A 13,316-nucleotide genomic window follows, 5' to 3' on the forward strand; every position below is an offset into this window, starting at 1 on the left:
TACAGAAATCAAATTAATCATCGCTTCATAGCTAGAACGACCTGCTTAGAACAAGAAAAATAACCATCGCTTTAGAGTTAGACCAACCATACTTGAGCAAGTGAAACGCCGATCGCTTCATCGATAGACCAACCAAAACTAGAGAGTGAAATACCGATCGCTTCTTAGCTAGACCAAGTACCCTTTGAGCAATTAAAATAAATTCTGATTGCTTCATAGCTAGACCAAGAAACCCAAGAGCATTTAAAATACCTATACATGGCCTGAAGTTGGTTGCTTAAACCAAATTTTTGTACTCCTGGTTTAGAAATCCGAAAATTAATTACATTTAAAAATTAATACTGAAGGTAATTACTAATTAAGATTTCATAATCATAATTATCCACTTCCAATTAATTTAAACCATTCCTTAATTACACGTGGTATCAGTATCCCCACCCAAGCAAATTAATTTGTTATAAAAAAACAAAAACCATCGAGTTAACCAAATTGTTTGCAAACCATCCCCGAAAAGAACAAGAACCATACAGGTCCATACAGGTCCACACAAAAAAGTAACAAAAGGAGCCAGTGAAGGCAATGGACCTGTATGTTCACTAAAATAAAACTGCACATTCAACATTCATCCTATTCATCCTCCCCTGACAATTCATTCTCCTAATTATCATTAGCACATCCATCTGCCTGCAAATCATCATCGTCCCCAACATAATTGTTCTCATCTTCTTGCAAATCATCATCGTCCCTAGCATAGCCATTTTCATCTTCTTGCACATCATCCCAAGTAAATCGATCATCAACTTCATGTTCACCTTCATCTTGGGACTCATCTTCTGAATCATCTGGCACAGGTTGACAACCAAGCGTCTGCAAAACATCATTCAAGTACTCTCTGAGATTACGCTCCCTCTTTTGAAGCTTTGAGATTTCTTTGTCTTGCTTGGCAACTTTCTTCTTTTCAGAGTCCAACTGTTCTTGGAGAGCAACCATTTGTGCTTCATTTTTCTCATATAAACTGAAGCGGGCAGCAACTTTTGACTTACGAGTACGCTTATCCCCTATACGACGTGGAACAACAACCATTGCATATATTTCCTTAGGTGTGTAGTTGACTTCTCCTCGGCGAACCTGCTCACTGATCTGGTTCATCTCTTTCTGCATACAAGTTGTAAAAACAAGCAACTAAATCAAAATTCAAGCTTATGTAGCTACTATGAAGAAAATGAAGAAAAGACAACAAAACAAAACTACAGTAATAGAATAAGCAGAATTTTCATTCAAAATGCAGTAACTAGAGTAAAAAACCAAAAGATAAATTGATCAAATACTACCCTAAATTAGGTTTCCATGTATCATCAAAGAACCCCAAATCTGGAAACAAAAAATAGTTCATAACAAATCATAGTTTGACAACACAAAAGCATGCAGGCATTTAAAACATCAACGAAAAAAAGAATTAATGGATCCTGAAAATGGAAAACTACGCGCAATAATCCTATCTTCCCGAGTTGCTCAAAAGTTTGGTATCATACAAACAGGTTGAAAATGTTACTGAAAGTTTGTGCGTCCATCATTCCTATACAAATTTAAATTTCCTAGAAGATATGCATGAGACAATTCTAAGGGGTAAGAGTCAGTGCCCAAATAAGAACTTAATAGGGGAAAGAAACAAACATGAAAACCTCCAGATAAGAGAGGTTAGAAATGAAAGGAGCAGCTGATTATTTCGAAAAAGAAAATAGCCAGTATCATGTTTCTATATACTTTTCCCATTAAGCTGAAATCTCAAGAAATTGAAATGAATCTTACCCCGATGCTTCTGATTACCCATAAACTAACTGCCATCAATAATCCAACTCCACTTTTATTGAATGCTAAAGATTCCTCAAAGATAATCCCTGCATATCCTAATCCGAATACCAATGCCATGGCTATGTCCTGTACCATGATACAACTTCCAGTTAAACCAGTGTCAGCAAGTTCTTTTGCATGTCTAGGCACTTCAATGGAGATAAACAACATACAGTGTTAAAGAGAAACTTAACCTATATGGCTATATGCAATGGTTCTACTCATAAGCAATCAAAGAAAGCACAATTTAAATGACGATTCAGGAAAAGAAAACATGGGGATGGACCTGATTGGAAACAACCCATGAGTGATTAATTGCCACAGCCCCAGCCGCAGCTGCTCCAACGATTGCAAACGCTTTCAAGAAATCAGTCTTTGGCTGGTAACTCGCTTCAAAATCTTGGGAGCTCACATCATCAACTGAACATAATGGATAACATGTCCTTGACCTCTGCATCAATTCCTACATAAAATGCAACTATCAATCAACTGAACAGTACGAATCATATATCCACAAATAGGGAAATGCTTGTGCAGATATTTTAGCAAATGAGGTTCATTGCAGGTAGTTTGAACCACCTAGTATGATCCAAAAATGTAATGAAGGTGGACACAAATGTCCTACCTACATATAGATTAGCTTTTGATTGTCGAACCTTAGAAACACAGTGGTCAGAATATTCATCTCCTCAACTACCATATGAAATTTCAATGAAAACGAGTTTCTTGAGAAAACATTCAACAAGGCCATTTCCAAAAAAGAAAGATAATACTCGGTAAAAAAAAATTACCTGAACTCCATCAATTTCACATCGATCTCCAACATCAAATGGGTGCATGACAAACAAAAATATGATTGATTCGAACATCGTCTTGCAAGTATTACCAAATAGAACTAATTTGCCCTGTTCCTGCAATTAACCACTTGCATAAATTAGCAAACCAACACAAGGTAATTGAGAAAATGTAAGAAGTCAAGTGACCTAAATTTCAACTCGCCAGAATTGCAATAACACTTCTACCTGGCAGAGAATATTGCAAGGGATCACCTCGCCAAGACTTTGTGATAATCCCGTTCTAGCTCATCCCAATGTAAACACTATGAAAGAAACAAAAATGAATAAGTGACTACGAATGAAAGACTAAACCATATTCAATTCACCAAAACTTTAACAACTTTACCCTCATCTCCCATGCTAACAATACAGAGAAAGACCTACTATAATCAACCATATTATCAAAGGCTACTATAATCCAACTATATTATCAAAGAACTTCCTTCAAGTTACTGAATGAATCACACTATAAATCACTTAAAAATAATTATTTCTCAGAGGAATATTAACAAACACATAATAAGCATGGAACAAAATGTTTATCAAACAATCAAAATGAGATGCTTAAAGCCTCAGACAAGTATTACCAAACAAAAAACCCCTCTAAAATCCTAATTACATCTGAAACTAGATTTTCATAATATGGGATCCCATAAAAAGCCGCACAATCAGAGAAAAAAAATCCCTAAAAACATTGATTTCTTTAGTTTCTTAAGCATTTTACTTTCAATATCTTTGTAAGACCGAACTTCAGTGTTCGTATGGCCACGAAAACAAAATTATAAACATTAGAAATGATGGGGTTTAACTGTAATTCACCATCCATCTTGATTTCAATTCCTTCTTCTCTGTAATCAATTCCATCAACAGTTCAGTTAAAATCTTCATCTCCAATTTCTTGTTCAAACCCTAACTGTAATTCACCATCCATCTTGATTTCTAGCAGCAGCAACACCGATTCCACAAATCGAACCCATGATTAAGAAACTTTAATCAGAGATGGAAGAGATAACGAATTTTCTGTTATTGATTCGATGTTCAGGGATGGAGAGATATGATTCTTATGGCTAGGTTAGATGTTGAATGAAAAATTGAAAGGGGTTCTGAGATTGAATCGGTGAAAGAAGAAATCAGTAGCAGATTACGATTTGATATCGGGGTTCGTTTGATTTAGGGTTTGTAGAAGGTGGATCTGAGGTATTCAATTGATGAGTTTCTGTGACTGAGGTTGTGATGATTTTCACCAGAAATTGCATATGAGAATTAAGATGGGTCGATTCTATCAAGAAATGGAGATGAATAAGAGGGATTGAGAGAAGAGCAGCGGTGGTGATGCAGCGCCGACGGTGTGCTTCGGAGGAGAGGAAGAAAGAAAGAGAGAACCAAAAGGAATTAGAGTTCGAGTAGTTGATGATACAACCAAAATGAAAACTAAAATTATCGACGGACCACATTTCGTTTGATCCACTCCTACGGATCAAGAAAAAGATCTTGACGGTTGATATTATATTTAGGATGTTCATGCGGATTGAGAATTAAGTGTTTTTCTGTTTGTGCTAATACGAACTCATGTATCCGGTTTTGTTATCAACATTTGACACGAAAAAAAATCCAAAAAAAATATTAATAAATTTAGGACATTGTTATCGACATTATGATATAAGAAAATCCAAAAAATACATAAGAATGAATCGGCAAAATGAAAAATGAAATCGATAATTGGTGTGTTTGTTTGTGTTTTTGTGCTTTCTTTGTGTGTTTCCGGTTTGAATTTCGACTAGCCGCATAGGTCATGAAGTAATTTCTACTAGTCATATAGGTCATGAAGTAATTTTTACTATTCATTATAGATAAATATGAAGATCAGTATGGATTTGAACTTCAAATTTGGTATAACGGCATAGAAACTATGAACCACGAAGCTCCGGGAGGGTTATGGATTCAAACTTAGCATGATACATCAAATCACAAACAAGTTTCGATCTCCGAGCAAGTTTCTTTCTCGAAGATGACGAATTTGTGTGTGTGAACTAAAGCTACTTCATGACCTGTGTGACTACTCTAAATTATTTCATGACCTATGTGACTAGTCGAAATTCAATCCGAAAACACAAAGAGAAAGCACAAATGCACGAAGAGAAAGCACAAAGAAAACACACTTTCTTATGATACCCTCTCCAAGATAGAAGGTGAATTAAGATGCACTTGAACTAATCTTAAGATACTATGTCCAAGATTTCTTGGACTAGTTAAGTTCATATTTAGTACATGCATTTGACGACTTTTTACTTATGTGGGAATAAATGGGATGTCCCTATAACCCTTCGTCCCTCCAAAAAATGCGCACGCAAATCGGCTAAATGTGCAAAAACGTCGATCGACATTATTTGGGAACAAAATAGAAGTGTAAAATGTAAATTTGATTGAATATCATATTTTGTCAAATTTAGATTATTCGCGGGTCCAATTTCTTCAATTTTAATTGAATTCATATTAATTTTAGGGTTCTCATTTCAATGAATTCATATTAATAGTAGTCCACTTCCGGCCAGGTTTCGAGCTTGGAGCCACTTTCATTCTCGAAGTCAACAGAAATGGGTTTGTTTAAGGTTTCAGAGAATATTTCGATGGAATCTTACTTGTAAATGGGTGGATTCATCGTTCTTATGAAGTCTCTGACTTATAGTAGTCCACTCCCAGCTAGGTTTCGAACTCGGAGCCACTTTCGTTCTCGAAGTCGCCGGAAAAGGATTCGTCTAAGGTTTCATAGAATATTTTGATTGAGTCTTACTTGTAAATAGGTGGATTCATCATTTTTACGAAGTTTCTGACTTATATTAGTCCACTACCGGCCAGGTTTCGAACTCGGAACTACTTTCTTTATTGAAATCGCCAGAAAAGGGTTTTTCTAAGGTTTCAAAGAATATTTTGATGAAATCTTACTTGTAAATGGGTGGATTCATAGTTCTTACGAAGTCTCTGGCTTATAGTAGTCCACTCCCGGCTAGGTTTCGAACTCGGAGCCACTTTCGTTCTCGAAGTCGCCGGAATATGATTTGTTTAAGGTTTCAGAGAATATTTCGATGGAATCTTACTTGTAAATGGGTTTATTCATCATTCTTACGAAGTTTCTGACTTATAGTAATCCACTCCCTCCCAGGTTTCGAACTCGGAACCACTTTCTTTCTCGAAGTCGCCAGAAAAGGGTTTGCCTAAGGTTTCAGAGAATATTTCGATGGAATCTTACTTGTAAATGGGTAGATTCATCGTTCTTATGAAGTCTTTGACTTATAGTAGTCCACTCCCGGCCAGGTTTCGAACTCGGAGCCACTTTCGTTCTCGAAGTCGTCGGAAAAGGATTTGCTCAAGGTTCCAGAGAATATTTTGATGGAATCTTACTTGTAAATGGTGGATTCATCGTTCTTACGAAGATTTTGACTTAAAAACCGCAATTATATCGGGTTCGGCTTGGCGGGTCGGTTCTTATGCAGCTCTATTTCATTGGTCCTTCATTTAGAATCATTTCTAATCCATCACTCTTACTCAATGTCGGTCAGTCTCACTCAATTTCCCTCAGATTACTTTGGTTTCTCTAGTATATATTATTTTAATTGAATGTATTGTCATCGACCTTAGTCAATTTCACCCGTTATCTATCGATCACGGTCTTATCCCATATTGCTCGACTTTGCTCGATTTTTCCTGGATTCCAAGGGTTGTGTGGTTACCTATTGATCCAAACTAAATTTCAATTGGTTTCCCTTAGTTTCACTTATTTTCTGCCAACCTTGTTTTTAGCGGAATGTCCATTGACCTTGGTAAATTTCATTTGTGATCTATCAATTTTGTTACTATTACTCAACCTCACTCAATTTGAATTGAACTCAACTGGTTCATACGGTTATCCGTCAATTCAAGACGAATGTCCGTAAACCTCGCTCACATGTTATTCAAAAGTATTGTTTTTCAATAACCCTTCAACTTGGATTCTTCGTCGTCCCCTCACCGTGAAATCAGTCTCCTGGAAATTTGGACCAAAAAGGGGGAATCCTTCCGTGATGAGAATTTGTATTTAGAGACAGGGTGCTTGTTGTAACCAAGACAGTAGAGCAGAAGACCACAGGTGGTATTCAGTCGCCTTCTACCGCTCAGACTAAGCCACAAGGAAGTGAGCTCCTTTCTATTGAGAAGGTTAAGACCGTCGGGAAGGCCCAAGTCGATGTTAGTGTGAAGGTAATGATTAACTCAGCTAAGGGTATTTATCTTTTGTGTGTCTATGGTTTTGAATTGACATTAACAATTGTAAGATGATTTGTTGGTAGACTGGTGCTCAAATCATTTACTCCAAATATGCCGGAACTGAAGTGGACTTGAATGGAGTAAGCCATCTTTTATTGAATGACGATGGCATTGTTGGTATTCTCGAGACCGAAGATGTCAAGGATTTTAAGCCCCTGAGCGAACACGTGTTGATTAACGTCTTTTCCCACTTTACATAGTCAGATTCTTCATAAATCTAGAGAAATTTAAGGTGTCGATATAAGTAAAGAATGGCTTGGGAGAGTAATAAATTGGAAAAACAATTGCACGTAAATTTTACAGGGGAGGGTTGGACCTTGCACTATGAGGCACCATAGTAGTATTGGGTTCAAGTGAACATGGTTTCTTTTACCTAAGCAGGCAATATTTTAGATTGGGTTTGTTAATCGTTGCATTATTTTGGTTGTAGTATAATTTGTGATTACATATTTGAGTGATTGCCTATTTAATAGTGGTTCTTACACATGATCGTGTTCAGGTTGAGGAGGCCGAGAAGGAAACTGCTGGTGGGTTACTTCTAACAGAGGATAGCAAGGAGAAGCCCTCCATTGGAACGGTAAGAAAACTTCTGTTTTACGGGTTTGAGTTACACATGCATTACCTGCTAGTTTCATCTCAGTCAATATCCATGTAAGTCCTACCTTTGAGATGTGTACAAATGTCCATTTAGAGTGCTTCAGAGTATACAATTGAATTTTACAAATTCTTATATAGGAATATCAGTTTGTCCTTTCTTTGTACATGTACTATGTAAGCTGATGTGACCTGTGCCATTCGAAGCAATAGACATGATAATTTTACACCTATCTTGACATTTACTTAGGAAATTCCCCTCTATGTTTTTTTTTTATCATAGTTTGTCCATCATGAGTAGTCACTGTTTTCTTATAATTCTGCAGATAAAAGGTCCTTCATTTCAGAGTTTACAAACACGAATGAAACACCTGAAAAACAAATCAAGCCATCAAAGAAGTAAGTCATGCATATCTCTTTTAACCTTGCATAATGATTGTTTGGTTAGTTATTCAGGAATATCAATTTGGTGACTAACGGGGAACTCATAAGAACATGTGTAACTTCAGTTCAGGGTAAATACTCATATTGATTCATCTTTAAAATACAACCTATTTAACAAGACAAGGAGTTCAATCATAAGTGTTCTGTATTCACCTAGTTGCCTTAAACCATGAATCTAATGTCGGGTCTTTACAAAAGTTCGAAGATTGGTTCTGCTAGATCATTTCTGCAGACCGACATTTCTTTTTCTTTTTATTTTCTTTCTTGATTGGAAAAACCTGCGGTCTTCTCAGCACCTTGCTTGTCACTAGTATATGCGCATACCCATTTTACGAATCTTGCTATAGTCACCATCTTGCATAATTTGTATATACTCACAAGGCATAACTAGTATTCATTTCTGCTTAAAGGTCTGGACCTGAATCAGAAGTAATTCAATTACAGCGAGAGCTTAAAAAAATCCTTCCGACCAACTTGAGGTGTGTCACTCTCTCCTAGTTATTATTTCTGCTTCTGTTATCTGTTGTGTTTTCATATTTTAACTTGATATATGTGTAATGACCCTTGTCGTTCTGTTTTGCATTAATATGAGCAGTTTCAAATGGAGCTACAAAAAGCTGTTGGAGGAGAAGAAAGTGGGGATAAGCAATAATGCTTGCAAGCAAGTCATTATCTACACAAATCTGGAAGTGTGTTGATTGATAGAATAAATGACTTGTACTAGTGTGAATTTTGAGTTTTTATTAGTGCTTCTCGGATTTTGAACATAAGTGTCGATTGAATTCAGGTGTAAGTTGGATTAAGTGTAACTTGACACAAACAATTTTTTAGGGGAGAATTTGAATTACGATTGGGTGTATATCTATTGGATTAAATTCATTGTTTTTTGCGAACCCTTATGCAGGATGATTAGTAAACTGTCCAACCAATGAGCTAAGCTAGCTACATGCTCGTGATCTCTTCTGATTTGGTGATTCTAAACTTGGTTGCTGAGACAGGTTTGACCGACCAAAATTTATTTTGACTTGCTAGTCTGTGGTCGCTTGACGTAAATAGATACTAACCTACTATGGCACTCGCTATACAGAACTTGGAAAAAGTACTTGAACAACCAAAAACATTATTTGGTAGCTAAGAAGTAGCGGTAACAGGTTAGCAACCGCTAAAACTTATGGTAGTCGGAATTTTGGTTACTTGACTGTTAAAGCGACCAAAATTTTGGGCTCTTGCTAAGATTTTGGTTGCTCAAACCAAGTTTTCTTGTAGTGTTGTCAGCATATTACAAGATAGTTCCCACGAGTCCTGCATTCCACGCTTGCTTAGGCGACGAAAACAGGGAGAACACACGCATATTGCTATCCAAGTGTTAATACTTATTCCGATTGGTCTAACTGGTCCGGTCTCTAATTCACCCTAACAGTGGTAACTCAGTCACTCTAATTCAGTCACTCTAATTCACCCTAACAGTGGTAACAAATTGAATCGTGTGCCCCACCTAATCACTTAGAGAAACATAGTTTAAAATGAAAAAATAAAAAAAGGAAATGAAAAGGACTCAACGAGATATGGTGCAACTATCATGTTATTTCTAACACCTGAGATCTGTGCTTTTATGAATAGACTCTATAGATGTTTCCATCTAATCAGATTGGTTCCTCAACTCCTACAGCCAAGATGTTTCCATCCACTTAGATTAGTTAGTGCCATCCTAAATACGCATAAATCTCTAGGCTCTGGAGCGTATTTATTTATTCTGCAACTAAAAAGTTTCTCCCATACCCCCAAACTTAAATCTAACATTGTCCTCAATGTTCTAAAGATAAAATTAAAATCATGAACAAGGAAAAAGTGTTACCACTTGAAGCAATAAGGGTTAAGGAAAGATATTACCGTGTTGCACGAAAAAGGGTTACCTCCCTAGAAGTGCTAAATTTAAAGTCTTCAGCCAGACATCAAATACCACAAAAAGTATTGTCACCTTCCAAATTCATATACCAATAGCCGAAAAAGCTGCGGGTCCTCGGAACCAAAAAGAGCTGACACATATAAAACTACCATCTTGGATTATAAAAATGAGCAACCAGAGCCTAACTTGATCTAGGGCTTTTCTCAAGGAAACTAGATTTATATGGGGTGTCCCTTTGGGATCTATATGAGTGTCTAGGAAGTTAGGTTCAACTGGATGACTTGTTTCTAAGAACTGGATTTCCTCATGGAAAGTATCGGGAGGATCAAGTAGCAGACTTTGAAGAAACTCAAGTAAGACCTTAGAGGCACAAAGCTCGAGTCCCAAGTTAAGGACTTCAATTAGGGATGCTTGCCGATCACTAGAATCATCATTACCCCCAAACTTAGGGTGAACACTATCCTAAAATGGACCAAAAGCTATGGGATGGATTCTAGGGTCCATAAAGTCAACACAATGTCTAACTTCTCTTGGGGACTGGTCATCTAAACGAACAACATCATAGTATAAAGGATTATCGAAGAAAATCTCTATCATAGGCTCATCAACTAAGGTGTTCGTCATGCTTATCTCCCCCGAATCAGTAAAGGGTTCCTCAAATAAAGGATTATCAAACATACTGCAGGCTAACTGATCAGGAGCTACAGTGCTAATCATGTTCACCACTTCTAAATCATCTATTTCAGAAGACTTAATGACATTAAATACATTTAGCTCAGAAGTCATATTACCAAAAGATATGTTCATAAGTCCGGTTCTACAATTTATGACAACATTAGATGTGGCCAAAAATGGGCGACCTAGAATCACCGGGATTTGAGCACCTGGTTTATGAACAGGCTGGGTATCTAGAACAACAAAATCCACTGGGTATATAAACCTATCGACCTCAATGAGAACATCTTCTATGACACCACGAGGCACTTTGACAGACCTATCAGCTAATTTAAGTGTCAAATTGGTCGGTTTCAACTTACCAAGACCTAGCTGGGTGTACACATGATACGGGAGTAAGTTAAAACTAGATCCTAAGTCAAGCAATGCCTTATCAACTACATGATTACCAATAACACAAGATATGGTGGGGCATTCAGGGTCTTTATACTTAGGGGGTGTTTGGTCACTACAAGAAATTAAGGATTTAGTGACAATATTTTGGACGACGATTTAAATTTGCCACCAAAAGTCATTGTTTGCAACAAAAAAAAAGTTCACCACTATAAAAATTTATTTGCGATGAACTTTTATAATTATCGCTAAGCTTGTCACCAAAAGCAAAATCAGGGACTAAATACTTCTTTCTCACATATAATTTTTTTAGTGATTATTTATATTCGCCACAGAAAATCACAATTAGTGATTACCATGAATATTCATCATAAAATATTATTCTTATGAGAAACTAAATTTTTTGTCGTTAGATATTCTTTTAACGACATCACTTATTTCTCGCAAAATTAATTTTTAGTGATGAAGTCGACTTTTGCCGCTGGGTTTTTTTTTGCTACACAAAATAGGTTGTCACTCCAAATACATTTTGGGACTAAAACAACTTCTATCACCAATAATGTGTTTCTGTGATGATTTGTGTTTACCACAAAAAAATATAGTTAGTGATGACAACAAATGTCCGTCATAAAATATTGTTGTTGTGAGAAACCAAGTCATGTATCGCTGAATAGCTTTTTAATGACGTCGCTTGTTTCTCGCAAATTTAATTTTTGATGATGAAGTCAATTTCTGTCGACGATTAAGAAATGTAACGTGTTGGTTGGACCAAAGCCAGAAGCTGGTGGAAGTAGCGTCAGCATCTGAGTTAGCCAGAAGCGGCAGTGTTCAATGTTTTTGTCTTGTTTTCTTCTAAATTTAGATGTTAATTCAGTAAGCGGCATTTGGAAAGCCTTTTCTATGTGTACCTCGATTAATTCTTAGTATACTTTTCACTGCTTTGCAGTGTCTTAGCAACAGGATAGTCTTGCAGGCTTCAATAGGTGGTTGTAGATAAAATTAATTCAGCCATTCTCTTCTTTGCAGCAACTTGCAGTTGTTTGCCGTGTTCTGTTGTCTTTAAAATATGACCTGCAGTCTCTTTTGGAATTAGGAAAGTATGTGCAGACTGTTCAGTTGTGTCCCTATAAGGTTTATATGTACGGACTTTTGTCATTGTACTTCTTTTTGTACTACAGCTTATGTCACTCTCGCAAACCTATCATCGGTTTGGTTTTCTTTTTCTTTAAAACAACATTTTCGTTTATGTTTCAAGTCCCTTTTCTTTGCTCACCAAAATCAGGAAGGACTGAAACATTATAAGTTTCTTATTTCTTTCTCTAGCGAGGTTCTGTAGAAAAAAATAAACTTTGGTAAACATTTGTTAAGTGGAAGACGGGAAAAAAATTTTAGTTGCCCAACTGGTCATAATCCAAAGAAAACTATATTAATTCCTTAATGCAAGTTTAATACAAGCTTAAAAAAACATCTTCTTTGATAATTTCATAAGCCTCCGTGAATTTGAATTCGCGCCCTACAGATGCAGCATATGCAAGAATTGCAGCTTCTTTATCTATATTCAAGCCCCTCAATATTTTTTGATACCGTGAACAACAAAGACGTATGTCCCCGAATCTTTCTGATAGACATTGTGCCGTTCTTCCTTGATCATTACCATTTAAGTTGACAAAATATTGAAGAACACGATCCCAGAATGTTGTTGCGCTCTCCTCCATTGTAGTTTCTTTTAAGCCTGCAAGATAAGCCCTGCAAAGATCATTATCTTCTTCAGTGGTGAAATTCATTTCGCGCTGGTTAGTTAAGCAAATAGTATGAGAAATAAGAAGTTGCGTATAGAAACCATATATATAAAAAGAACATATTTAAGTTTAATAGTAAACATCCTAGTTTTGGGGATCAAAGAAGGCAAAAATGCTCTGGTCTTGGGATATATCCTACTCTGGGGGATCTATGCTAGTTTGAAAATGAAGAATATTTCCTACACTATCCTCTCGATCCAGTCCTGATTCAAATTGCGCATTATGTGCACCAAGTTGAATGGATAAGTTCTTTGTACAAAAAAAACACAATTATTAATTACAAACTTATTCATGGAATATTAGAGGAATTATGCATATGCATATAAAGAACCATAACGTTAGTTACTTACGGTTGACAATCTTTTGGAAAACAAATGTGAACGAGACTGAGCTTCCTTTTCACATATGGATGATATGACCCAAATTATATACATCATATTAACCCAAAGGGATATAACCAATATATCAAAGAGATTAACATCATACATACTTGGCATTTTGCCGCCATTCTTTCACTAG

General features: G+C 36.4%; 1 protein-coding gene across 1 annotated transcript; it reads left to right on the forward strand.

Annotated features, from left to right (window-relative positions):
- Window positions 1–3,484: 3,484 nt before the first annotated feature.
- On the forward strand, window positions 3,485–10,529 carry LOC113316798 (20 kDa chaperonin, chloroplastic-like). Its single transcript, XM_026564946.1, has 5 exons — window positions 3,485–3,537; window positions 6,770–6,920; window positions 7,010–7,165; window positions 7,486–7,567; window positions 10,456–10,529. Exons 1-5 carry the CDS (start codon window positions 3,485–3,487, stop codon window positions 10,527–10,529), a joined length of 516 nt encoding a protein of 171 aa, XP_026420731.1.
- The last annotated feature ends 2,787 nt before the right edge of the window (window positions 10,530–13,316 follow it).

This window comes from Papaver somniferum, chromosome 10 (genome assembly GCF_003573695.1).
Source record: "Papaver somniferum cultivar HN1 chromosome 10, ASM357369v1, whole genome shotgun sequence".
Taxonomy (NCBI): domain Eukaryota; kingdom Viridiplantae; phylum Streptophyta; class Magnoliopsida; order Ranunculales; family Papaveraceae; genus Papaver; species Papaver somniferum.